Source organism: Oryza glaberrima, chromosome 6, assembly GCF_000147395.1.
Source record: "Oryza glaberrima chromosome 6, OglaRS2, whole genome shotgun sequence".
Lineage (NCBI taxonomy): Eukaryota > Viridiplantae > Streptophyta > Magnoliopsida > Poales > Poaceae > Oryza > Oryza glaberrima.
In genome coordinates, this window is record NC_068331.1 from 15,742,751 (window position 1) to 15,770,092 (window position 27,342).

Sequence of the window (27,342 nt, forward strand, 5' to 3'; positions counted from 1 at the left end):
GCGTGCCGCACCTCTGCTCGTCGCGTGCGGGAGGTAGAAGACGATGGGGAAAAAGGAAAGAACGAGAGAGGGAGACCGTGTGGGACCCACATGTAATTAGCGCACAGTAATCCTGCACCTAATGGATATTAGCCCACTCAATGACATGTGGGGTCCCTGTTATTAAAAGCTAAGAAAACATAATTATGATTTTGTGTCCATGACACGTGGGTCCGGATGATTAGAAGTCTAATTAAAACCAATATTAATCTTACTGTCTATGACAAGTGGGACCCACCAACAGGGCCGGTCCCACCTGTCAATAACACAACTTGTTTCCATTAGAAAATAAAACCGAGAAAAGAAATATATGAATGGACCCACCTTTCAGCCTCTGAAGCTTATGGATAAGGTGAGAATAAAAACAAATCACGTGCGCACAGTACCCTTTCACAATTAGTTGAATTAATTCAAACTTGAATCTTTAAACTAGCATAACTCACTCATTTTAACTCGGATTTGAATGAAACTTGAACCTAAATTCATCTAAAATCAAGATCTATCTGATAGGACCACTTTCTCAATTTACTTTGCACTGTTTGAATTTTTGGTGATTTTATTTGAATTCTAATTGAATTCGAATCAAATCTTTCGCACGTAAATTTAGATTCCGAAGAAGTTGCTGAGTTAATCGAAGATCCGGGCCAGCAAATCTGTGAGCAAGGCAAGTCATCACTAATCTTTGAGCATATTGGACCTATTGCGAACTTATTTTGATTTAAATAAAGTTTGCATGCTATTTATATATGAATGCCCTACTTTGTTATATGCCATACCTTTGATACTGATTATCCATATAATCTTTGTAATCCATGATATCGTGCGTCTTTAGTCAATATTTGACAAATGCTTAGCCCATGCTAATTGAGATCCATGCATATTCATATTTATCAAAATGCTTTACGCTTGGGCAATCGCCTTGGGAAGGTAATTGACATACGGCATGTGGAGACATGAGCGTCACATTCCCATGATATTGATGAGATGATTTATGAAATAAATTTAAACTAAACAAATGTTTTCGACTGGTGCGGCTGGAGGACTTGGGTGGTGTCCGGAAAAGGCTAGTGCCGTCCCTGGTCAGTTAAGGACCAAGCCATGAAGCTAAGCATGAAACGACCCCCGTACAACCGTACTTCTCGAATGGGTATAGACCTAGTGGAGTAAATAGCCGAGCGGAGGCAGTACCCCTGCATAGTGATTTCTTTCAGGTGTGTGAAGCGACAAGCAGTCGGCTGGCGGATGCCCCGTAAGGGTGGCCAGAGATTGACTTAACAAGACTACAAGAAGATACCCAAGAGAAGACAGCTGATACGGACTAGGTTCAACTACAGGAAGCAACATTAGGAATGTGTGTGTTTTTCCCTTCCTGGGAGCGCCAGAGCTCCTCTCACTGCTAGAAACTTATGACGCCTAGACTGCGTGAGGATATAAGTTCATGGAACGGGTACTGCCAATGTGAGGTTATTGAAAGGCTTTGCCGTGACGCGTCTCATGTGTTGGGACGAGGCTCATGTGTTGGGCAGTCGCGGAGTATGGGTAAAGTGTACATCCACTGCAGTGTGAGTAAACCAAATCTATTCGAATAGCCGTGCTCGCGGTTAATGAGCACCGGGACATGTATTATATTTGGCTAGACTCTAAACTCTTAAAATGATGGGTGGGATATGCATGATGATTTTTAGACTGGTGGATCACCTTCTCGAGAGGCGAGAAGGGGTAGACCCCAGAAAACCATGACGACCAGTGGCGGGAAGCTATCCTTGGGAACAGAATGGATGGTGGACAGAACCGTCGCTGTTTAATGAACTATGGAGATAAAATTTGATCAGTTGACGCTAGGTCTTAGGCTTGTGAAAAAAATTGCAAAATTGGTTTTATGCAAATAAACCATTAGCCCTTCATTGAATATCCTCTATCATATGCATCGTTGTTGTGGTGACTTGCTGAGTACGGTTGGTACTCACTCTTGCTATTTACAAATTCCATCAGAAGCCAGGGATGAAGTCTCGGATGGCCCATATGCTTACTACCAGGAGGGTGAAGAAGATGGCGGCGCTTAGTAGGTCTTAGTTATGGTCGTTGCCTGTGGCAATGGCGTCGCCGTTGCCTTGATTCCGCTGCTTATCTATTTATGCTTTTGGGATGTATTCCGGACCGTTTGGTCCTATGTTCTAAGACTGCCTGCGGGCCTATGATGTAATAATTCGCGCTAGACAATCTATGTATGCGCAATTGATATTCCAGCAATGTAATCGTGAGTACCAGACTACTTGATCCAGGGAAATGGTACTATTAACACGAGAGATTCCTGTTATAAAAATGGGGGTCTACAGAGCTGGTATCAGAGCCATACGACTGTAGGAAAAAACCAAATGGCGCACACACCACCGTAGTTGGCCAAGGCAGAAAATTCCCATATATGGATACTTTTAAAATAAAACGCTATGTTTATAAAACCAAATATGTTTTCCACCTTACTCTTGTCTACCTTCTTCACAAAAATAAGTTTTACGTTTATCTAACTTTGGTTTTTCTTAAAAATAGATGGCCGGCCGACGTCGGGCATCGAGTAACAATGAAGAACCCCCGGAACCCGACCTAACCACTTTGGCCGGAGTTATGGCTACACAAACCCAACTGCTACAGGCCATTGCCAACAACCAAGGAGGCCGTGAAGGCTCAAGCTGTGGCGCGTTCATGAGGACTAAGCCACCCACCTTCGCTACGGCGGAAGATCCTATGGAGGCGGAAGATTGGCTACGCATCATAGAGAAGAAACTGACCCTTGTTCGGGTGTGCGAAGCCGACAAAGTGTTCTTCGTGGTGAACCAACTGGAGGGACTAGCTGGCGATTGGTGGGATACTTACAAGGAAGTTCGAGAAGAAGATGTTGGAGAACCCACTTGGGAAGAATTCATCGTGCCAACTGCTGTGATGCGCATGAAGAAGAACAAGTTCAGAAGACTGTGATTGGGAAATACAACTGTGCAAGAGTACCTGAACCGGTTCACTCAGCTGGCCCGTTACGCAACTGGGGACCTTGCTAATGAAGAAGAGAAGATCGACAAATTCATCGAGGGGCTGAATGATGAGTTGCGGTGGGCCTATGATTGGACAAGATTATGATAGTTTCTAGAGCCTGATCAACAAAGTCGTTAGGTTGGAGAATGATCAAAGGACTGTAGAGCACAACCGCAAGAGGAGGCTTGCTATGAATCGCCCACCTCAGGGAGCGCCTCAGTGGCTCAAGGGAGTTACTTCATTGGGATGGAAGCCCATCGTGGTGACAACCAACCGCCCTATTACACCTAACAACTTCAATAGACCAGTTGCGACTCCGCCCCGCGCATCGACACCAACCCTGGCCGCTCCTGGAGGAAAGAAGAATGTGGACTGCTTGAACTGTGGGGAGTATGGGCACTATGCCAACAACTGCCCACATCCACGCAAAAACCCCTGTCCATACCGGTGCCAATGCAATTGCCGTTCGCGGGACTACTACCCCTGCTGCTGGACGAGCCCTATTCAGGACACCACAGACCAACAGGTCTGCTACCGGATTTGGCCGCGGACAAGTCAACCATGTGCGAGCTGAGGAGGCATAGGAAGATCAGGGCGTACCGATGGGTATGCTTTCTATCAATTATACCCCAATTAAAGTTCTATTTGATTCGGGTGCTCCACTCATTCATATCTTTGAAAGCAAACCAACAACACAACATGACCTGTGCGGAATTAAAGAAACCCATGTTAATACACTCACCTAGGGGAGAAATAAGGGTTTGTACATTTCAGTTCCTCTCCTTAGGGAGCCCCTATACTATTTGTTAAGAGAAATGATAGCAGCATGAGGATGTGCGTAGATTATCGCTCGTTGACTGAAGTGACTATAAGTACACACAACCGAGTAACAAACGGTAAGAAATCTCGGGACGAGATTTATTTAAGGGAGGTAGGTTTGTAACTCCCTGAAAATTTGACAAATAAAAAGAAACCTGAAATTGAGTACTTTCAAAAACTTTTAAATAAATTGCATCATGCCGATGTTATTGGTTCTTTTGTTGTGCATCATGATGGATGTTATGGTCATTATTGCTTGCCAAACTATAAAATGTCACAAATGAAAATTAAGCTAAAGCTATACAACTCCGTAACAATTATAAAAATAAGATATTTATTATGAACCCTATAAATATTTACGTAGAACACAACAAAACCATACAAAGAGAAGGTTAACTAGTAATTAATTTATAGGTCAAATGTTAAATACTTGAAGCATGTTGACAAGTGTCATGATATCCAAGTAACCATGAGATAGTCGCCACTACAATTACCCTATATATAATGGAGTGTCCTCACGAATAATTAATTTGATATTTATAACTTTCATCGAGTCTCTCATGGAATAGAATTCACTCATATAAAATAATTAGTTATGTAAATAAATTGAGTTTTATATATAAAAAGGGCTTATAGGAGTATTCGATTCAATGTTTAGACCAACATTGCACAAGTCTCATAATACCTTCATAGAATATAACTTAAATAAATTAAATCTATCTATGTAAAATATATTGTTATACAAATAAACTCGATCAATGTGTCGTCTATTAGTAGGGAGACGTCTGAATATATAATCCAATGTTATTCTCAAATCTCCAAAATATATAAGTTCACAATAGGTCAAAAATCAACATTAATCTAAAACAATTCATTTGTAATAGAAATAAATAAATATTCAAATAGAACATTTGAATTCTCAAAACCCAAAATGTTTAGATTCCATCTCATTCCAAATCCAACCTACTACTTTGCAGATTAGCCCCTCCCTCTCCCTCTTTTCCATTTTCTTCATTGTCTCTCTTTTCCAGTTAGCCACTGTTCATGGGCCACCAACCGTTCGATCTGGGTCTAGCCCAGACCGAACTCTTCCCGACCCAGCGCCGCTCCTCCCCGATCGCTACTGAGCCACGCGCGCGCCTTCCCAGCCCGTGCGCCGCACCAAGCGTGACCATGCGCCGCGCCGCGTCGCGCCATGCTCGCGTGGGCCCCGTCCCCCGACCGAGCCGCCGAATTTCCGCAAAAAGTTGCGCCGCCACGCGCGCTGGCGTCACCTCGTCCCATAGCGAGTCGCCATCGAAGTTGAGGGATAACGGACGCCACGTCGCCCGGCGTCACCCTAGAAAATAGTCCTGCACCTCCCTATCAGAGGCCGTTACCACTGCCCGTCGCCGCCAATCATGTCGCCATTGCATCACCATCTCGTCGCCCCTAGCTGAGACCATTGGATAATGCGGTGTTCCTTCCCCAGCTATCGATTCCTTCCCTGCCACCCTACCACATAGGTTATCATTCCAAGCCGATTCATTGAACCCGAATCATAGGAGGAGGAAAGCTTAGCCGCGTCAACCTCCCTAAACCTAGGCCGTAGACAGCCATCGAGCGCGCCTGTCATCGATCTTATCCTCCACGCCATTCTGGCTTATCCCCAAGCAAAACCCCCCAGAAAAACCCCATCCCTCTCTGCCCTTTTTATTAAATACATTTCGTCGAACACCTTGTATGCGTTCTTCCACTGCCATGAGTTGAAGCCGGAGCCGGTGCCTTGACCGCGGGAGCTGTGACTCGGGCCGCCTCAACTGCTGCTGCTGCCTTGGATCAACGCCCGGTCCCGCTGGAGCCGGAGGACCTGCTGTCGAACGCCTGCACGCTCGCCGCCGTCGGCATCCTCTGCTTCCTTACCGCCTCCCCACTGCGACGCCGCGTTTCGCCGACTCGCCTTCTCACGGTACACCCTCGTGCCCGTAGCGTCCTTTATTCCACTAGTAGCTAACTCCTGTTCCATTTTTGGCGATTAGCGCCTATGGCCGTGCCGGCCCGGCCGCCGTTCCGCCGCCGGCGAGCTCCGCGTGGACATGCTATCCCGGAGGCTCTCCCTTCCATCTTGTTAGAAAAACGGAATCAACATAAGCCGTAGAAGCTCGTGCGCCAACCCAATTGATTAGAGACCTCGCCACTCACCGAGTCCCCTTGCACCCCAGAGCTCGGCCATGGCGGCCATGCCGTGCCGCTCGCCTCCGCGTCGCCACGCGCTGTGGCCGTCGACGGGAGATCACCGGAGCTCCTCCGAGCCTCCCCCGGACGTCGTTGAGCCGCTCGCCACCGTCCCGGCTCGGGCCGACTGTGCCGAGCGCGCGTGCCGCACCTCTGCTCGTCGCGTGCGGGAGGTAGAAGACGATGGGGAAAAAGGAAAGAACGAGAGAGAAAGAAACCGTGTGGGACCCACATGTAATTTAGCGCACAGTAATCCTCCACCTAACGGTTATTAGCCCACTCAATGACATGTGGGGTCCTTGTTATTAAAATCTAAGAAAATTTAATTGTAGATTTTGTGTCCATGACACGTGGGTCCGGATGATTAGAAGTCTAATTAAAACCAATATTAATTTTACTGTCTATGACAAGTGGGACCCACCGGTGATTAAAAGGGCCGGTTGGTCCTAATCAACAGGGCTGGTCCCACCTGCCAATAACACAGCTTGTTTCCATTAGAAAATAAAACCGAGAAAAGAAATATATGAATGGACCCACCTTTCAGCCTCTGAAGCTTATGGATAAGGTTAGAATAAAAATAAATCACGTGCGCACAGTACCCTTTCACAATTAGTTGAATTAATTCAAACTTGAATCTTTATAAACGAGCATAACTCACTCATTTTAACTCGGATTTGAATGAAACTTAAACCAAAATTCATCTAAAATCATGATCTATCTGATAGGACCACTTTCTCAATTTACTTTGTACTGTTTGAATTTTTGGTGATTTTATTTGAATTCTGATTGAATTCAAATCAAATCATTCGCACATAAATTTAGATTCCGAAGAAGTTGCTGAGTTAATCGAAGATCCGGGCCAGCAAATCTGTGAGCAAGGCAAGTCATCACTAATCTTTGAGCATATTGGACCTATTGCGGACTTATTTTGATTTAAAGAAAGTTTGCATGCTATTTATATATGAATGCCCTACTTTGTTATATGCCATACTTTTGATATTGATTATCCATATAATCTTTGTAATCCATGATATCGTGCGTCTTTAGTCAAATTTGACAAATTCTTAGCCCATGCTAATTGAGATCCATGCATATTCATATTTATTAAAATGCTTTACGCTTGGGCAATTGCCTTGGGAAGGTAATTGACATACGGCATGTGGCGACATGAGCGCCACATTCCCATGATATTTATGAGATGATTTGTGAAAGAAAATTAAACTAAACAAATGTTTTCGAGTGGGGGCGGCTGGAGGACTTGGGGAGGTGCCCGGAAAAGACTAGTGCTGTCCCTGGTCAGTTAAGGACCGAGCCATGAAGCTATGCATGAAACGACCCCCGTACAACCGTACTTCTCGAATGGGTATAGACCTAGCGGAGTAAATAGCCGAGCGGCGGTAGTACCCCTGCATAGTGGTTTCTTTTAGGTGTGTGAAGCGACAAGCAGTCGGCTGGCGGATGCCCGGTAAGGATGGCCAGAGACTGACTTGACAAGACTACAAGAAGATACCCAAGAGAAGATAGTTGATATGGACTAGGTTCAACTACAGGAAGCAACGTTAGGAATGTGTGTGTTTTTCCCGTCCCGGGAGCGCCAAAACTCCTCTCACTGCTAGAAACTTATGACGCCTAGAGTGCATGAGAATATAAGTTCATGGAGCGTGTACTTCCAATGTGAGGTTATTGAAAGGCTTTGCCGTGACACGTCTCATGTGTTGGGACGAGGCTCACGTGTTGGGCAGTCGCGGAGTACGGGTAAAGTGTACATCCAGTGGTATGTTGGAGTTCTTATTACAGGATCTTAAGCTTTAGTCTATAAACAATCACCTCTTTCTTATGCGGAAAAATAATTGATCAGCTGACCTGTGTTTGAAGGCATTGCTGTTCTTCTTTCTTCTTCTTCTAGAGATGCCTCACGAATCCCTTCCAGTGCCTAGATCAATCGGGCAATTAATTTAGGGTTTGAGGTTAGAGAGAGAGAGAGAGAGAGTTTGGTCATCTGCCTCCTTCCTTCTCTTTCTTTATATAGGCGACACTGGTGGGGCTCGGGGGTTATCTCAATTAGTTTAGGATTCTGTTTTCTGTACCGATCACAGAAAAAACGAATTATCTCTTAGTTTGTTTCTTGTTAGGATAAGGAAACCGGTGGTTTAGATCATCTCCTTACCCTTATCGACACAAGTCGACAAAATCAACCAACATTCTCCCCTTGATTTTGAGACTTACTTACAAGTCTATTAAATAAAATAGCTCCCCAAGGCAATGTGTCTTCAACAACATATTATGTGTCACTAAGACAACAAGACCTATAGCTCACTATAGTACTCAAATAAACTCAAGCTTAACTTAGTGGGTGTTGATTGAAAAATTTAGTCCCCCTCATCCAGGATCTTAGTAAGGCTCTAATTTACATATGTACTGGTCAGAACATAATCTTAATTAATCTTAATTTTATGAGCCTTTAGAGTATGGATCCATTAGCAAATGCTTAGCTTAATAATTTGATCATGGGACATATCTTTCACAACCATATCAATGTGTTAGGCAGAAAACACACAACATGTTGCTACTAGAATAGAAAATTGTGTTCAATTAGTGCACAACTTATAACACAGTATATTTTGGGTGGTTTACACCTTTTGAGTGGTTTATGAGCGCTATTTACCACTCTTAGTTCTGGGAAATATTCTTATGATTAATCATAACATGCTTTAAAATCTAACTGCATCGTCAACTATGCAGTAAGAGATTATTTTGGAGCTTTTCCATGGTTATTGCTCCCCTATGTGTGGACATAGCTTAATCTTAGTTAACTTAATAATCTTTATAAATATCCACACATCTCACAAAATAAGTGTCCAAATGTCTCTAAACTTCTGATATCATTGGACTTTAGAAATATGAGCATGTTACTTGAGATTGCCTTGCAAATAATACAAAACATTCTTAATACCAGTGGTCTAGTCTGGATTTAATTAATACTGCCAAGATTCCCTGTAAAATGTATGCCAAATCTGTATGCATCCAGATTTGAGCTAATCTCAAGCTTCTGTCAGCTGAGTCTAACTTTAGAATTTAATCTCAGCTTGACTAACTTTAACTAAATTCTCTCAAATTATTTCTTTAATTTATGTCAATGTATGACTTACTGATATAAGCCCAGTACTCCTTCAGACCAAAATAATTCATGGAAAAAATTCTTTAGTTTCTAACAGCAATTTGCATTGCTTGACAATAAAGTCATTAGTATAGAGTACCGGTGAATGAAAATTCCCACCTTTAATTTTTATGCAGCTGTCCACCTCACTTGAATTGTTCGAAATTTCCATTAGAGTCAGGCTTAATTTTATTAACCCACTTAAATGACTCATTTAGAAACTTCAACTAAATTCTTTATTACATGGTTCGAAAACCATTTAGATGAACACTTTAATGTCTTATCTTGTTCATCAATCTCAATTTATTCTTACATGGTTCGAAAACCATTTGGATGAACGCTTATTTTTAATGTCTTCATCGGGTGAAACAAGCTTTATTTAGTGTTTACCACCATAATCCGATCTCATAACTTAATTTAATTTCAGCATTAGTATCTTAAATTTCTTAAAGGAAATCGGAGGTTGCTTATGAGTAAACATAGCCTTATGGGTAAACATAGCCAAAAGTAATTTGTTGGCTAAATTCTTAACTTAGTGAATCTTCCCTTAAAGCTTAAATAACATCACTAAAATCAATCCAAGGGAAAGAATATCTCCAACTTATGAGACGTTCTAACCTCCCCTAGAAATGTGACATCAGTCACAATGTCACAATTTCAATGACGTCTCATCTTTTGTCATTACAGGCAATTATTATAATAGTCACATGATCATCCAAAAAGAACAAATATGACTATCGTGCACAAGGACAAGACCAATCACTTTATTATCACACTTAATATAACATGTTCTATTTGGAAAAATAACGGACATGACCCGTTTCTCACATGACTTTAAATAATTAAACTAGTAAAGTTTCTCTTAAAAGAGTAAACAAATGAGACATTATTGCAACTGCTGGAGAAACTAAATGTGAGGTCTCCAACAACCCATCACTTTCATCTTCACTCCATCAGTTACTCTGAGTGTTCACTCCCCTCTTTGCTACCGTTTGGACGGTGCGAGTTTCCTGTAATGAGTTAGAAACATGCACAGCGGCATTGAGTCAAACTCACTAAGTATTAAGGGAAAATTCATCACAAGGGATTTATTTAATTTCATTTATACCTTTCTTGACTAACCACGTTGTGAAGCGTGTGCAATTTCTCTACCAATGTCCATCTGACGCACAGAAGTGGCAGTAGGGACTTGTACTTAAAGGAACAACTGAAGTTGAGGCCTTGATCCCTTCTTGCTTCTGCTCACCCTCTGGCTCGCTATTCTTATTAGAGGATTCCCCTTGATAGACCTTTTTGCCTTTATCAAAGGCATTAGTGAGGTTGAGCCGGTCTTTAATCTTCTGCTTTTCAGCTTTCTGGCGCTCTTCCTCTTCCACGGAGTGTAAGATTAATTCTTGTATGGTCCACTCCTCTTTCTGAGTGTTATATTTTATTTTGAATGGATCATAGTTAGGACCAAGAGATCTCATGATGATGTGCACTAAAAATCCATTAGATATTTTCATATCCATGGATCTGAGTTGATTTGCCATATGAGTCATCTCAAGGATGTGCTTCCTTATACCACTTTTGCCATCGTAATGACTAGTGATCATCTCATTTACAAGCGTATTGGCATGAGTCTCAGGTGCAAATTCAAAACTTTCTTCAATGTTTGCTAGATACGTCTTAGTGTCATTAGAGTCCATGATTCCTCCAATAACTTCTGGAGAGATGGCACCCTTGACATAAATTAAGCACATTCTGTTGGACTTCTCCCAGTTGGCTAACTTCTTATTGTAGGCCCACATGAGATTATCATATTCTTCCCCAATTATATTGAGTTCTTCGGCCGGTTGAGGTTCCTCCAGAGGATCCTCTCTTATGGCTAAGTCATAATCCAACATGGCTAAGTTAATAAGCACATTATTTCTCCCTTCAACGTAATTTGATCCATCAAGAAGCTGAATAGCCTTAAGATGTCCTAATGCTGAAAAATTAATTATTAATTAAACATTAGTAATGCATGCAATTAATTTCCATTGGCTTAATTAATCACATACAAATGAATCTTAATTTTCATAATAAAACACCATAGGGTAGAAAAGATTATGAAATGGCAGAGAATAATGAATTACTAAAAATTAATATCCTAAATCAAATTACCAAAAGTAGGTAGATATGATATAGGGCATAATGCCATTAGTAAATGACATGAAATTAAAATCCTTAGCCATATCACCGTTGGGCAGAAATGGTAAAGGAATTAAGCTTAGTAACAAATTAGAGATCATTGATCATATCACCGTAAGGCACGAGTGACAGACGAATTAATGCACTAATGGCATAAGTAAAATTCTAAGTCATATCACCGTAAAGGCCAAAATGACAAAGAAAATGAAAATAATGATTGACGATACTTAGATGTTTCCTTAATTACATCACCGTTGGGCATAAATAATTAAGGAAATACTAATCTTAATGAAATCATCATTCTTTCTAGATAAACTTCCCGTTGGTTCCTTTAATCTAGAAATAATTTACTCAGTATTGCAACTGATCTTAAATAATAAGCATTGCTAATTGCATATAATGAGTTTACCATGGCTTAATCAATCACATGCAAAATAAACTTACAATTTCATAGTCAAAGCACCATTGGTCAAAAATGATTAAGTATAATCTTAAAATTAATTCCTTAATTATATCACCATTTGGTAGAAAATAACTAAGGAATAAAAATTATAATTGACATGCAATTATAATAACGTGGGTTAAATATAACTTCTCATCTTAATGCTTTCTAGTCGAATTTCTCGTTGGTTCCATTCGACTATAAATAATTAATATACTAAGGAAATGACCATCATAATGATGTTGACATGAAATCATAAATAGTTTCTAGTTAAATTTCCATTCAAGTAGAAATAAATTAAGTGGCTTAAGGAAATAATAATCTTAATAAATATTGACATGAGATTATATTAACGTTGGTCAAATATAATATCATACCATTAATTTCTTTCTAGCTAAACTTCCCGTTGGTTCCATTTAACTAGAAATAATTTTCTAAGTGATCAAATAATTGACCATAATTTTCCAGCAATTTAAATGGCTAAGAAAACTCATAAATAAATTTCTAGAAATAAATAAGACATAAATGGAGGGCTTAAAATAATAATGCGGCCCATCACTTCCCAAGCCGGCCCATAAAAACGGGCTAAATAAATTCTGAGAAAATTAAATTCACGGGCTTAATAAATTAAAAACAAAGGCCCACACTTATCGAAAATCCGGCCCAAAACGGACCGGCCCATTATGCGCGCGCGCGGCGCTTTGGCGGACGCGGCCCAGATCGGCGCGGCCCATGACGGCGACGGCCCGACGCGGGGCCGATCTCAGCCGTCCGATCTGATGGACGGTTTGGATCGGTCCTGCGCCGATCAAATCGCCTGCCGGTGTTGGAAAAGGGTTTCCAACCCTAACCCTAATCTCTTCCCTCTCTTCGACGGCTCTCTCACCCGGGCGAGTGAGCGAGCGGCGACGATGGCGACGACAGTCCGGCGAGGCGGCGTGCGCGCGCGCGGCAAGCGCCGCAGCGGCTCCATCTCGGCCGGCTGGGGGGCGCACCCGAAGGGCGGCGCCAAGCTGTGTGCAATGGCGTCGGCAATCCGGCGAGGCTGTGCGCAGGCGACGGCGAACGTCGACGTGGCCGAAGCTCGTCGGCGGGGGGGCGTAGCCCGAAGGCAGCCGCCAAGCCAGCGCTTCCCGTCCCCGGCGAGGGACGGTGGAGGGACACTCCAAGACGGCGCGCGCACGGGAAAACCGATGTGGCCGCAAGGAGGTGAAGTGGCGGCGATGCCGCTTCCGGTTTAGGGGGCTTCAAAATCCGGTAAGTCACCGAACCCGAGCCTAATTTTCTTCCATTTGGATTTAATTCGGACTTTGTGACTTAGGGTTCTTCCCCAAAAAATTAGGGTTTCTGAGGTGTGGATTTTGGGAATTTCAATCTTGTTTATCCCAAACTCCTCTTTTCTGAGATAAATAAATTCTTCAATAACTTTGCTTCTTCTACTGTTGGCCGAGACAAACAGTATAACATGGTTTAATATGCAACCAAGACTTAAAGAAATTAATCTAATCTAATTCAAAATTGTTCATGCTGAATCAATCTTGAACCTTTTTAAGGATGGCTTCTAATCACAGGGATGATGTGATTATGAGGGATTGAGTGGACTAAAGATCAGCTCTGATACCACAATGTTGGAGTTCTTATTACATGATCTTAAGATTTAGTCTATAAACAATCACCTCTTTCTTATGCGGAAAAATAATTGATCTACTGACCTGTGTTTGAAGCCATTGCTGTTCTTCTTTCTTCTTCTTCTAGAGATGCCTCACGAACCCCTTCCAGTGCCTAGATCAATCAGGCGATTAATTTAGGGTTTGAGATTAGAGAGAGAGAGAGAGAGTTTGGTCATCTGCCTCCTTTCTTCTCTTTCTTTATATAGGCGACACTGGTGGGGCTCGGGGGTTATCTCAATTAGTTTAGGATTCTGTTTTCTGTACCGATCACACAAAAAACAAATTATCTCTTTGTTTGTTTCTTGTTAGGATAAGGAAACCGGTGGTTTAGATCCTCTCCTAACCCTTATCGACACAAGTCGACAAAATCAACCAACATGGTAGACCCCAGAAAACCATGACGACCAGTGGCGGGAAGCTATCTTTGGGAACAGAATGGATGGTGGACAGAACCGTCGCTGTTTAATGAACTAGTGAGATAAAATTTGATTAGTTGATGCTAGGTCTTAGGCTTGTGAAAAGAATTGAAAAATTGGCTTTATGCAAATAAACTATTAGCTCTTCATCGAATATCCTCTATCATATGCATCGTTGTTGTGGTGGCTTGCTGAGTACGGTTGGTACTCACTCTTGCTATTTACAAATTCCCTCAGAAGCCGAGGATGAAGTCTCGGATGACCCATATGCTTACTACCAGGAGGGTGAAGAAGATGGCGGCCGCTTAGTAGGTCTTAGTTACGGTCGTTGCCTGTGGCAATGGCGTCGCCGCTGCCTTGATTCCGCTGCTTATCTATTTATGCTTTTGGGATGTATTCCGGACCGCTTGGTCCTATGTTCTAAGACTGCCTGCGGGCCTATAATGTAATAATTCGCGCTAGACAATCTATGTATGCGCAATTGATATTCCAGCAATGTAATCGTGAGTACTAGACTACTTGATCCAGGAAAATGATCCTATTAACACGAGAGATTCCTATTATAAAAACAAGGGTCTACAACAATAATGCATCACAAATGGCTGTTGTCGAGGCTATGGAGGCAACTTCTGCTGCAGAGAACTTGCCCCAATGTTTAAGGTCAATTTTCCACTGCCAGATTATTATGTTATATGTTGAAATCAGAAAGCAGTATTTACATGGTATAAAAAGCAAAATTGTCTAGACAATTCCTTTCTAGCAAATTAGGTTATTCAGAAATCAGAACCTGCTGGTGTAAACAAGTAAAGGAAAGTCTGAACACTGAATTATTTTTGTGACTGGTCTGAACAACTCAACTATGAGCAATAATTTCATGTACTAACACTAATCAAGTCATGAATGCGTCTATACTCTGATCAAATATTCTTCTGTCTGACCTTGAATGATAAGGAAATACTTTGGTCTGAAAACTAAACATAATTGGTATTCACTGTTAAGTATTTATGTGCTGTTATTGCTTTTACTGGGATCTTTCCTGTTTTTATTCTTTAAGCTTTCATATATTCATGAGCTCCCTATAATTCGTGTTTTTACTGTAGTCTCCTTTTCCTGTCATGTAGGAACTAGGAAGTGCCAGATGGAAGGAAAGAGAGTCCTGGTGGGGCTTGGCACTTTGTTGCTCTCCTGCATGCCCACTCTTTGATCCTCCAAGGCATGAAAGTGCATAAACAATTCGAATGGCACTTAACCTTGGTGTAAATGTAAAGATGATCACAGGTACTCTTCCAATTGGGAAAAGAAAATCCAGATGTTCTATTTTTTTATATTTTTTTATCACATTTCCAAAAAAAATTAATTATTTCAGGTTGTTATGGTGGTGATAGTTCATGTTCAGTTATTATATGGTGGATCAGTAACTGTAATTTTCATCTACAATATGATGAACAACTAGCATAAATGTTCAGTACTGCAACCTGTTCAATCGGAAATGCATTATTATAATGTGCCATAAATAAGTAACTCAATTTTCTTCATTAAAAAAAATTAAAAAATCCATTGCTCTTCTGTCATTGTTTGGAGCCATGGGACCATCACCAGTTCAAAGAGTCTTTAGCTCTCATTTACTGAAAAGAAGCTGCTGTTGTGTCTCTTGACCATTGTGATCTATTTAATCATAACTAGTGAACGTGCACATGCAAGGCACGTTTTCGTAATATATATTTTTTGCTGTTCATATACTGGTACAGTATTAAAGAATCATCATAGGCACCGGTAAAAATATAATTATTGCATTGGTCATTCATGAAATAAACCTAATTTGTTATTTTATTACATAGCAACGGAATGGGAAAAATGTAAATTTTTTGTCATGATAGATTTCATGTCCACTTCCAGACCAGTCGCTTTCATGAGATGAGGTAGCGTCGTTTAGCTCTGATTTGACCGTCCTACATCTGATGGCATTATTGAGGTATTCATGGATCCGAGATGAGGTAGTGTCGTTCAGCTCTGACTGGGCCGTCCTACGTGGATCCTGATATCGTTTAGTAGGTCGTCTTGAACATATGGATGCACATGTATATAATACGACACATTTAGTATTATGTATTTTGTATATTTAAGTAGAAGAAATGAAATATGTGCATGTACCTCGAAGGGAACCGTACACCTCACTTTTTGGGAATAGAGATTTACAAACAAGCTGCAAAACAACCAAATTGTGTACCAACACTTTATTAAATTATTTTGTTTGTATGAAAAAAAATATTGACCAGATTACAATGTCTTCAAATCGCCTGATCGACCCTAATCGCACAGGCGGCCATTTACATAAAAATGGTTGAGATGCAACCAACATTAATCATTTCAACTCAAAATTGTATTTTGCACAATATCAAACACATACTGGTAAATTGTTCCTTTAGTCAATTCACATACCACTTGGCATGTGTAAGATTATACATTATACAAACAGCTTGGAGAGCAACAACAGTGACAATTGTAACATACAGTCATGAACAGCAATAACCTTAATGTATCTAAAAAAACATTTATCAAAAAATCTGTAGTAACCCTGTGGTGAAAACAACTTTAGAAAAACAACTCTCACAGCACGTTACTGGGAGAGCCACTTACCATGGTTTCCCTTTCAACGAGCTGAAATACCAAAGGTCCAAAGTTACATCCATTTCATTGATTTGACATCATTGCATGCTACCTCTGCTAAAGTATGTCCATTCGTCATAACTTAACTGACGTTTTATTTCCAACACCCAAAAACGCAAGTTCTACTTTCTCTATCCTTTCTATTTAAGTTTTTCTATTCAGTAAGGGCTAAATATATGAAGTATCTGAGTTAGAAATATTTGATTGTGTCTTGGAAATGCTATTAGCTCATATTATCATAGATAGTATTATTTTACCTCTATACCAGAGATTAGAAATGTACTTTTTACTGTTGTTGGCTACAATTACGATTTGCAAAGCTCAAAGAACTGTCATTTTAGTGCATTTTGCTCTTGGAAGGTACAATCTGATTTTGTATTTTGTTGTTCTGATTCTAAAAAAATATCTATAAAAAATGTATTGTTCCTTAAAATACAATATAAAGAAATGGATTTCTATAGGATATAAATGCATAGCAATCAAACTGAAATTCAATAAGCCAGTAATTTACATATATTGAATTAATGAAGTGAGTATTTGGATGTACCTGCACTGTCTCAAGATATCAACACAGTAGGCATCTCTAGTACACATAGATTCATCTCACCACTGCAAATTAAGAAATAAAGTTAAATAAAGGAACTGACAAAGGTGAAAGGAAAAAAAATCGTTAAATGAAATCCAAATCTCAAAATACTCTACCTCTTCTTTGTTGTCTCCTCAACCCCTAAACTTCACAAAAGAACAAGAAATCCTAAAACCATCACAGTTCCTGCAAACTGGAAAAGCAGGCCGTTGCATGATCCTCTCATATTGCGTTTTATTTCTTATGACCAACGTAGTGTCGTGCGCCAAAACATGTTTCTCACCTACCATGACCTGATGTTACCAATGTAGTGCACCTCAATGACAAGATAGACAATAGTACAGTCCGGCTGCTGGTTGAACTAAAGCTCTCACATTAAAGGCCCTATATGATCAGATAAATACCTCTACTTCTACCCCTTTTCCAATCTGGGAATTTGTATAGAAGAATTCAACCCCCCTCTGGGTGCAATAACTTTTGTGTGGCTTTCTCTTCAAAAATCGCCTACCAACAAAGACAAATTTTCCCACGAAGAACATTGTGGAAACAGCAAAATACAAAATCTGCTTGCATCAAGACAAAGATGGCGATCACTTATTCTTCAAGTGCTCCTTTGCTGAAGCTTTCAGCGAATCGATGTTTGCCTAGAAGGCACAGAAAAGAAAAGAGAAACTTTATGATATATAAATAGTATAAATGTGAAATAAAAAAAATAACTCTTTTTGCGGGCAATCCAGAAAAACACTTTTGTGAAATGAACAACCGATAATATATGTCACGCCCAGAATTTCTATCCAAAATTCCAAACGCTTACATGTGCGCGAACCCTCGTCCAGGAATCAGCCGAGGCACACAATAACAAATTGATAATAGAGTACAATTATTACTCTAATTAATAAGCGAATAAAATGTCATTACAGAGGTAGATAGTTCCTCTCAATCAATAAAGATCTAAGCAGCGGAAAATAAGATAAACGGCGCAGACGATTCCACTCCACAGGCAGCTTGACCAGGGCTACACCTAATCCTCCACACCATCAGCATCACTGTAGAACTCCTCCTCTGATGAATGATTGCAAGGTGAGTATATGACATACTCAGCAAGCCACGCAGCAAATATGCAAGTGCACAGGATAACAAAGGATGGCATAATAGGGTTTCATTTGCATAAACAGCATTTAATAAACATTTCAGAATTTAGTAAAACAGTTGAGTAATAATTAAACAATATTATTCCAACGCTATACAACATACCCTGTTGCATAGGCCCAACCATTCTGAACAACCAATCCCGGCTGCACAGTTCTATCTCCAAACCAGGAATATACCATTCCAAACCAGGAGCTAATCAAATTATTACCAGTCATAGTATCTTTTATTATGATGAGAGGTATGAGACTAATCACGAAAGACATTGTTAGACCCGCCCATAACCGCGGGCACGGCTATTCGAATAGTTTTACTCTGACCAGAGGTGTACCACTGTACCCACAAGACACAGCCCCACGACATGTCACCATGCGCCTTGATACCACCACGGTACCTCAGAAAGGAGCTGTGACAGTACCCCTCGCACAACACAATCCACCACAGCGCACCGTTCCTGGATCATAATCACCCCCTTATAAACAAGGCATGGACTCCCCAGCGACCCCCGTGGGCTTATCTCCGCCACTTCTCAGTCTGGTGCCCCGCAATGAACTATGCTATACAAAAGGTAAAGCCGTTGCCCACGCTGGCTTGTGGTTGGCACGGTTAATGTTTCACAACCGAAACTCGTGAACCGGTCCTTAATTGTCATGAGCACGACCATCAAAACCATGTGCTCACAACCCACCATTAACAGGTTTTAGTTGGCAAATTAATTAATTAACCAATCATGATTAACCATCATGAGTTATCATTAAGCCATCATTAAATAATAGTGAGTCATAAGTTATCCCAATAGTGTGCTAATGTTTCTAAGCATGGCTAAGCAATCACATCTAATATCTAGCTGAACCAATATATAAAGCTCAACTAGTCATTTTATAATAACCCAAGTTATCAAGGAATAAAGTAATCAAGAACAAAAGGGCTATAACAAACAATAGGTTAATTCCACCCAATGACATTCGAAAATAAATGCAATAGTTGAATAGAAACAATAGCTTTAAACGGGATCAACATGCTCAAAGGGGTTGTTTGGGATCTGTGTGACTTGCCTTGCTGGCCTTGGAACTCTTCAAATTCTTCTCCTGCGAAAACGGACTCTCCGGAAACGTTGGAATCTAAACAGAAAAGAGCAAAACACCAAAACAGCACATAAACAAGCATGAACAGTACATGTGGATATTTTTAACATGTAAATCTCAATTTTAGAAAAATTTAGAGACTTGAACCAACTAAATCCGAGCTAAGATGAATTAGTTATGAATTTTTAAAGATTAAATCGGATTAAAACACTTATATGGATTTTAATTGAATTATGACGCAATAATGAATTATTTTTGAAAAGGAAAAGAGGATTTATTGCGTCAGCGGCTAGGGTTAGCGGTGGACCGGGTGCACAGCGACGGTTCACGAGAACGGACGGCCGAGATCGATCCATCCAAAACGAACGGCCGGGATCGATCGGTCCACAGCCAGACCACAGCGGTCGGCACCGATGGCGTCAGCGGTGACGTCACCTCCGGCGGCGACCGAACCGCGCGAGCTCGCCGGCGAACGACGGCGCGGCGGCGCGAACGGAGAGCACCTACGGGTAGCGGACGGCACGGCGAACTCACCGGTGACCAAAGAAGCGGCGGAAGAACAACGGACGGCGACAGCGGCGAAGAAGAAGCGGCGGCGACCTCCGGCTTGACGACGGCGACGATGTTCCGGTGGTCGACAGCGACGGCGGAGGGGCGGACGAGGACGGCAACGCGACGGCGACCACGACGGCGGCCTTCCCGAGCGACGGCGACGACCGGAGCGACGGCGGCGCACGGCTGGAGCGACGGCGGCGACGGCGGCGCTAAGCTACACGGTGCTAGAGCTCTACCGGCGACGAGAGGCGAAGGCGAGGGTGGTGACGGGTAGCGGAGACACCGGGGATCCTTTTATAGGGGCAAGAACACGGCGGCGAAGGCCCACGGCGGCCGGCGACGAGAAGGAAAGTCTAGGGTTCGGAGGAGAGAGACCGATCCGATTCGAGATCGAATCCTCCGCTTTCCAAACGATTTTAGCCGAAGTTCCAAAAGGGAAAAGGTAGAGGAGATCGAGAAGATCATTTCCCCTCTATTGATTTCACCGGAAACGGAAAGGATCGGCCGGATTTGGAAAGAGACGGCGGCGGCGCGGCGCTAGGGTTTCGGGCGGCGGCGGCGCGAGGAAGACGACGACCCTGACAGGCGGGCCCCACCTGTCAGCGGGCGGACGCGCGCGCGAGCGACGGCTGCGGCTGCGGACTGGGCCGACTTGGGCCGAGGAGGAGAGAGAGAAGGTTTTGGGCCGACTTTCGGCCCAAAGCCAAAAGAGACTTTTAAAAACCTTTTTCCATTTAAATTATTCATGAAATGCAATTCCATTTATTAAAAATACTTCCTTAGCTCAAATAAATCCCAGAAAAATCTAGGAATTATAGAATTAAGCAAAGTATTTAATAAAATTTTATCTAGCCCCATTTTATATTGGAATTTATTATTTAAAATTAGATCTTCTCTTCTAGGCTTTTAACATCAATTCTAATAATTCCAATTAAACAACAATTTATATATTTGAAATTTTTAGGGTGTGACAAACCTACCCCCCTTAAACAGAATCTCGTCCTCGAGATTCGGAAGAACTGGCGAACAGATGCGGATGAGCTGACTTCAATTCATCTTCTCGTTCCCAAGTTGATTCTTCTTCCGAGTGATTACTCCACTGAACTTTACAAAAACGGATAACTCGATTCCTAGTTCTTCTCTCATCTGTTTCCAAGATACGGATCGGTTTCTCAATATAGGTCAGATCCTCTTGGACTTCTATCTGTTCAAGATTAGCTTCTTCGGTTGGTACCCTTAGACACTTTTTCAATTGCGACACATGGAACACATTATGGACTCCTGTTAGAGATTGAGGTAACTCCAACTGATAAGCGACCTCTCCTCTTCTACTGACAATCTTGTAAGGTCCCACGAAACGCGGTGCCAATTTTCCTTTAGTGTGGAAGCGATGAACTCCTCGAAGAGGCGTGACACGAAGGTACACATAATCTCCTTCATCAAAACTTAGATCTCTACGACGACTGTCGGCATAACTCTTATGACGGGACTGGGCCACACGCAATCTTTCTTGAATGATTTTTACCTTTTCTTCTGCTTCCCTTAGAATATCAGTCCCAAAAACCTGACGTTCTCCCGTTTGATCCCACAAAAGCGGAGTGCGGCACTTCCGACCATACAGTGCTTCATAAGGAGCCATCTGTAGACTAGCTTGATAACTGTTGTTATACGAGAATTCCGCATAAGGTAAATTCTTATCCCAACTTCCACCGAAGTCTAAAGCACAAGCTCTCAACATGTCCTCCAAAATCTGATTTACCCTTTCGGTTTGTCCGTCTGTCTGCGGATGATAAGCAGTACTAAAGTTCAGCTTAGAACCCATCTCTTCTTGAAGCTTCTTCCAAAACTGTGAAGTAAACTGACTACCTCGATCAGACACTATTTTCTTAGGGACACCATGCAAGCACACAATCCTTGCCATATACAATTCAGCCAACCGACTTCCGGAATATGTTGTCTTTACTGGGATGAAATGAGCCACTTTGGTAAGTCTGTCGACTATCACCCAAATAGAGTCGTGGCCTGATGATGCTCTGGGTAGACCAGTGATGAAATCCATACCGATTTCCTCCCACTTCCATTCAGGAATCTTCAAAGGCTGCAGCAAACCTGCGGGCTTCTGATGTTCTGCCTTGACTCGCTGACAAACATCACATACTGCTACGTATTCTGCGATTTCACGCTTCATACTTGCCCACCAAAATCTTTCCTTGAGATCCTGGTACATCTTGGTACTACCAGGGTGAATGGAGTACAAAGTATCATGAGCTTCCTTCAGGATTGCATCTTTTAAACCTTTGTTGTCTGGGACGCAGATTCTCTCGCCCAACCATACAGTTCCTTGCTCATCTTCCAAGAAACCGATAGCTTTTCCTCTTCTCATATTCTTCTTAATTTCTTGAATATCGGGGTCATTAATTTGAGCTTATCTAACTTGATCAATTAGAGTAGGCTTTGCTTCTAAGGCTGCAACAAAACCTCTACTAACAATTCCCAAATTTAATCTTTCAAATTCCTTGCATAACTCCAATGGCAACTGTCGTCCTTCCGTAGCATTGCAATAACCTTTCCTGCTAAGAGCATCTGCTACAACATTAGCCTTTCCCGGGTGATAATGAATTCCCATGTCATAATCCTTAATTAATTCCAACCACCTCCGTTGTCTCATGTTCAGATCTGGCTGAGTGAAGATATACTTTAAACTCTTGTGATCGGTGTACACCTCTGTACGAGTACCGAAAAGATAATGACGCCAAATTTTCAATGCATGAACCACTGCAGCCAACTCAAGATCATGAGTAGGGTAGTTCTTCTCATGCGGGCGTAACTGACGAGATGCATAGGCAACCACCTTCCCATCTTGCATCAGAACACAACCTAAGCCAAGCTTAGATGCATCGCAATACATTTGGAAACCCTTCTTTGGATCAGGTAAAATTAAAATAGGAGCTGATGTTAAGCGATTCTTCAGCTCTTGAAAACTCTGCTCACATTCTTCTGACCACTTGTACTTTACATCCTTCTGAAGCAGTCGTGTCATGGGCTTAGCAATCTTGGAGAAATTCTCTATGAACCTCCGGTAATAACCTGCAAGACCCAGGAAACTGCGAATCTCTGAAACTGTCTTCGGTTGTTTCCAGTTGGTTACGGATTCCACATTACTAGGATCAACGGCAACTCCTCCGGCTGATATGACGTGACCAAGGAACTTCACTTCAGACAACCAAAATTCACATTTGCTAAACTTGGCATACAACTGATGTTCTCGCAGCTTCTCTAGTGCAAGACGAAGATGTTCTTCATGCTCTTCTTTTGTTTGGGAGTAGATAAGAATGTCATCAATAAAGACCACCACGAACTTGTCTAGGTATTCCATAAACACCTTATTCATTAAGTTCATGAAGAAAGCGGGGGCATTGGTAAGTCCAAAAGACATAACAGTACATTCGAACAATCCATACCTAGTGGTAAAAGCCGTCTTAGGTATATCCTCTTCTTTAATCCTCAACTGGTGATACCCTGATCGAAGATCTATCTTGGAGAAAACGATGGCACCTTTGAGCTGATCAAACAAATCATCAATTCTGGGCAGCGGGTACTTATTCTTGATAGTCACATCATTTAATGCACGATAGTCCACACACATCCTCTGGGTATGATCTTTCTTTTCCACAAAAATAACTGGAGCTCCCCATGGAGATGAACTCGGTCTGATGTATCCCTTTTGAAGCAAATCGTCGACTTGCCTTTTGACTTCTGCCAACTCATTGGCTGCCATTCTGTAAGGTCTCTTATGGATCGGAGTTGTTCCGGGTATCAGATCTATTCTGAATTCAATATCTCTCTTAGGCGGCATACCAGGTAAATCGTCCGGGAACACGTCCGGGTATTCCTGTACTACGGGAATCTCTTCCAAAGCTATTTGGTTCAGACTTGACCTTAAAGACTCAGAGGACAGTGCATGAACTGTTACAACTCGACCATCATTGCTGGTGAGAGTTACTTTTCTGTTGGCACAGTCTATCACACCTTTATACCTGACTAACCAGTCCATCCCTAGGATGACATCAAGATCTTTGGATTCTAACAAGATAAGGTTGGCCAGAAACGGCACTTCTTGAATTTCTATTCTGACAGAGGGGCTACGTTGCAAAGAGAGTACTTGATTACTCGGGGTACTAACCATCAAAGGACGTCTAAGATCTTCTACTTCCATCCCATGATTTCCCGCAAAACTCATAGATAAAAATGAATGTGTAGCACCAGAATCAAAAAGCACTGTTGCAGGGACTGAGTTAACAAGGAACGTACCCAAAATTACATCTGGAGCACCTTGAGCTTCTGCAGCAGCAACATGATTGACACGAGCCTTTGGCGTAGGTGCGGTAAAGTTACTCTGGGTAGGGGCAACCTTCACGCGTCGGGGCTTCGGACACTTGTCAGAGTAATGTCCTGGTTCACCACAGTTGAAGCATACTCCGGGCTTGCTGCCTTGCTCCTTCTTGGCAGGCTGTTGTTGTGTTGGAGCTGCCACAGGACGTGGAGCTTGATTTCGGATGTTGTTGCCAGCATTGTTGTTGAAGAACTGACGCTGCGGACGAACAACAGACGAAGAACCTCCTTGTGGCATGGACTGGGGTCCTAAAGTAAGACGCGGCCTCTGACTATTCCCTTGTTGTGCCTTGAAGTGAGCAATCCGATGTTTCTTCTGCTCCATGCGGTTGTACTTGTCCTCCTGACGAATAGCCTTATCCACTAACTTCTGGAAATCATGGTAATCCCCAGTCATGAGTGGGTAAGAAAGCTCATCATTAAGTCCTTCCAAGAACCTCTCCTGGCGCTCTTCATCAGTGCGCACATCTTCTGGAGCATAACGAGCCAGACGATTGAACTCGTGCAGATACTCGGTGACCGTGCGAGACCCTTGGGTGAGCGACCTAAATTCTTTCTTCTTGAGAGACACCACTCCCGATGGTATATGCGTCTTCCGAAAAGCAGCGGTGAATTCAAGCCAAGTGATAGGTTCAGCAGTAGTCCTGTTAAGGCGGAAGTGATCCCACCACTCAGAGGCAGGGCCATGCAGTTGGTGTGATGCAAATGAGACCTTCTCCTGATCAGTGCACTGAAGCAAATCCAACTTCTTCTCTATGGCGTGCAGCCAATCACCAGCTTCCACAGGATTAGTGGTGCTAGAGAAAGTGGGCGGCCTCACACGAAGAAATTCTGCTAACTTGTTCTGGGGAGGTGCGTGGTTATTTCCCTGATTCTGCTGGTTCTGGAGTTGCTGCATCATCATGTTCATAAGCTGTGCTTGTTGAGCCAGGACTTGAGCAAGTGTGGGATTCTCTCCATTGTTGTTGTTGTTGTTGTTGGGGCCATTCCCGTTGCTGCGAGTGAGCACCATCTGGCATGGGCAAGAGCACAAGAAGAGAAACCGGGGAAAACTACTTAGGACAGAGAAGTAATTTTTCTTCTAACTTAACTTTTATTGATCTTAACTGAGTTTCATTATTACAAAACTGAAGACTCTCTCACACCACTAAACTCACCAACTACCTAACACTCGAAAGCAAACAAACGCATGCACTTACATCCCACCATTGATGTAAACCACATGCAGGACCCACACACACAACCAAACTTAAAACAAGCAAACTAACACAACGATCTAGGACAACGGCTTGACAAGGAACTCTAGGTCTTCCGGGCATCGGAGTTGATTGAAGGCTCGTTCGGCTCGTCTTCATCATCTTGAGTGGCTCCCCACTCGACCTTTGAATGGGTGCGCTTCGATTCTTCTCCTTCATCATCACTTATATTGACGACCGGAGGATCTGCTAGGGCTGGGGTAACTTCTTTCTCCACCACACGGACCTTTGGCGCCAATTGGTAGCGAGGGACGAATAGAGCTCTCTTCCTTGCGGTAAGACGAACCCTGGCCTTCTGCGGCAGTGCTTCCCCCTTCAAAGCGGCTAGTTCTTTCTCCAAACGATCCACCTTGTCTTCTAGCTTGCAAATCTTTCCACGATTCCGGTCTTCACGATCTTGAGCTGCTAGCACAACCTCCGCGCGGGTCTCATCCATAGCCCACAGCATTTCAACCAAATGCCTTGTGGTAGCATCATCCTCAATCCCCTCAGTCTCAAGGTAGCTGCCACGGTCACTTCCCTGCGGTTGGCGAGGATGGTAGCGATACTCAGTGTCGGCCAACTGATCACTGTAGCGATCACGGAGCTCTCCTATGGCTATCCTTGCCACCTCCTGACATGCATGAATATAATTTCCCCCTCCAGCTTCGAACATCACTGATGGGATATCTTCACTATTACTGTTTAAGGTGGCTTTGACTCGACACTTCTCTTTATCCCGATCATGAGGAATCTGGGCATACATAGGGGCAGTCCCAAATCCTATGGCAAAGGACATCGTACGCAACTCCTGGACAAATCCCTCAACACCAAACAAGTACTCAGGCTTGTAGTGCGGCATCTAAAGACAAGTGAAAGGAGGGAGTTAAGACGTTTGTCCAATTAATAGCACAAGTTTTTGGATTAATTTGAATAAATTTAGAAAATCAAAGTAAAAGATAAGTAAATAAGGTAAACCAAGCTTGCAAGATAAGTTGAAACAGTTGGAAACAGGATCACAAATTTTGCACTTTTGAACAACAGGTTTCAACATAAAAGAAAAGTTATAAAATCAACCTGCTAAATTTATTTCATTGTAACAAGATAAAATAATGTTGTAAAACTTTTGCTGGTAAATGAGCCATTAGTACGGTAATAGATGTACGGTACTAATAGCACAGGATTAATAATAAATAAATTTTTAAATGAGAACAATTAAAGGAATTATAACTGCATGTGCCATTTGTTTGGTTTAATTAAAAGAGAAAGAGAGGAGAATAGTTCTATTTTTCCAATATTTTTAGAGGGCTTCTATGGGTAACCATTTGGCATAACCTAGGGTCAAGGAGGCTCTGATACCAACTTGTCACGCCCAGAATTTCTATCCAAAATTCCAAACGCTTACATGTGCGCGAACCCTCGTCCAGGAATCAACCGAGCCACACAATAACAAATTGATAATAGAGTACAATTATTACTCTAATTAATAAGCGAATAAAATGTCATTACAGAGGTAGATAGTTCCTCTCAATCAATAAAGATCTAAGCAGCGGAAAATAAGATAAACGGCGCAGACGATTCCACTCCACAGGCAGCTTGACCAGGGCTACACCTAATCCTCCACACCATCAGCATCACTGTAGAACTCCTCCTCTGATGAATGATTGCAAGGTGAGTATATGACATACTCAGCAAGCCACGCAGCAAATATGCAAGTGCA

At 42.3% G+C, this 27,342-nt stretch overlaps 2 protein-coding genes across 2 annotated transcripts in view; both read right to left on the reverse strand.

Annotated features, from left to right (window-relative positions):
• The window catches only part of LOC127776936 (uncharacterized), a 41,442-nt gene extending 27,722 nt beyond the window's left edge, over window positions 1–13,720 (reverse strand). The window contains exon 1 of the mRNA XM_052303490.1: window positions 13,580–13,720. The gene's annotated coding sequence lies outside the window, so the exon portion shown is untranslated. The remainder of the gene's footprint in view (window positions 1–13,579) is intronic.
• Window positions 13,721–24,796: 11,076 nt separating this feature from the next.
• LOC127776937 (uncharacterized) lies at window positions 24,797–26,154 on the reverse strand (the record flags this gene model as incomplete). Its single annotated transcript, XM_052303492.1, has 1 exon — window positions 24,797–26,154. A coding segment is annotated over exon 1 (603 nt), but the record flags the coding sequence as incomplete, so codon positions are not given.
• Window positions 26,155–27,342: the final 1,188 nt, after the last annotated feature.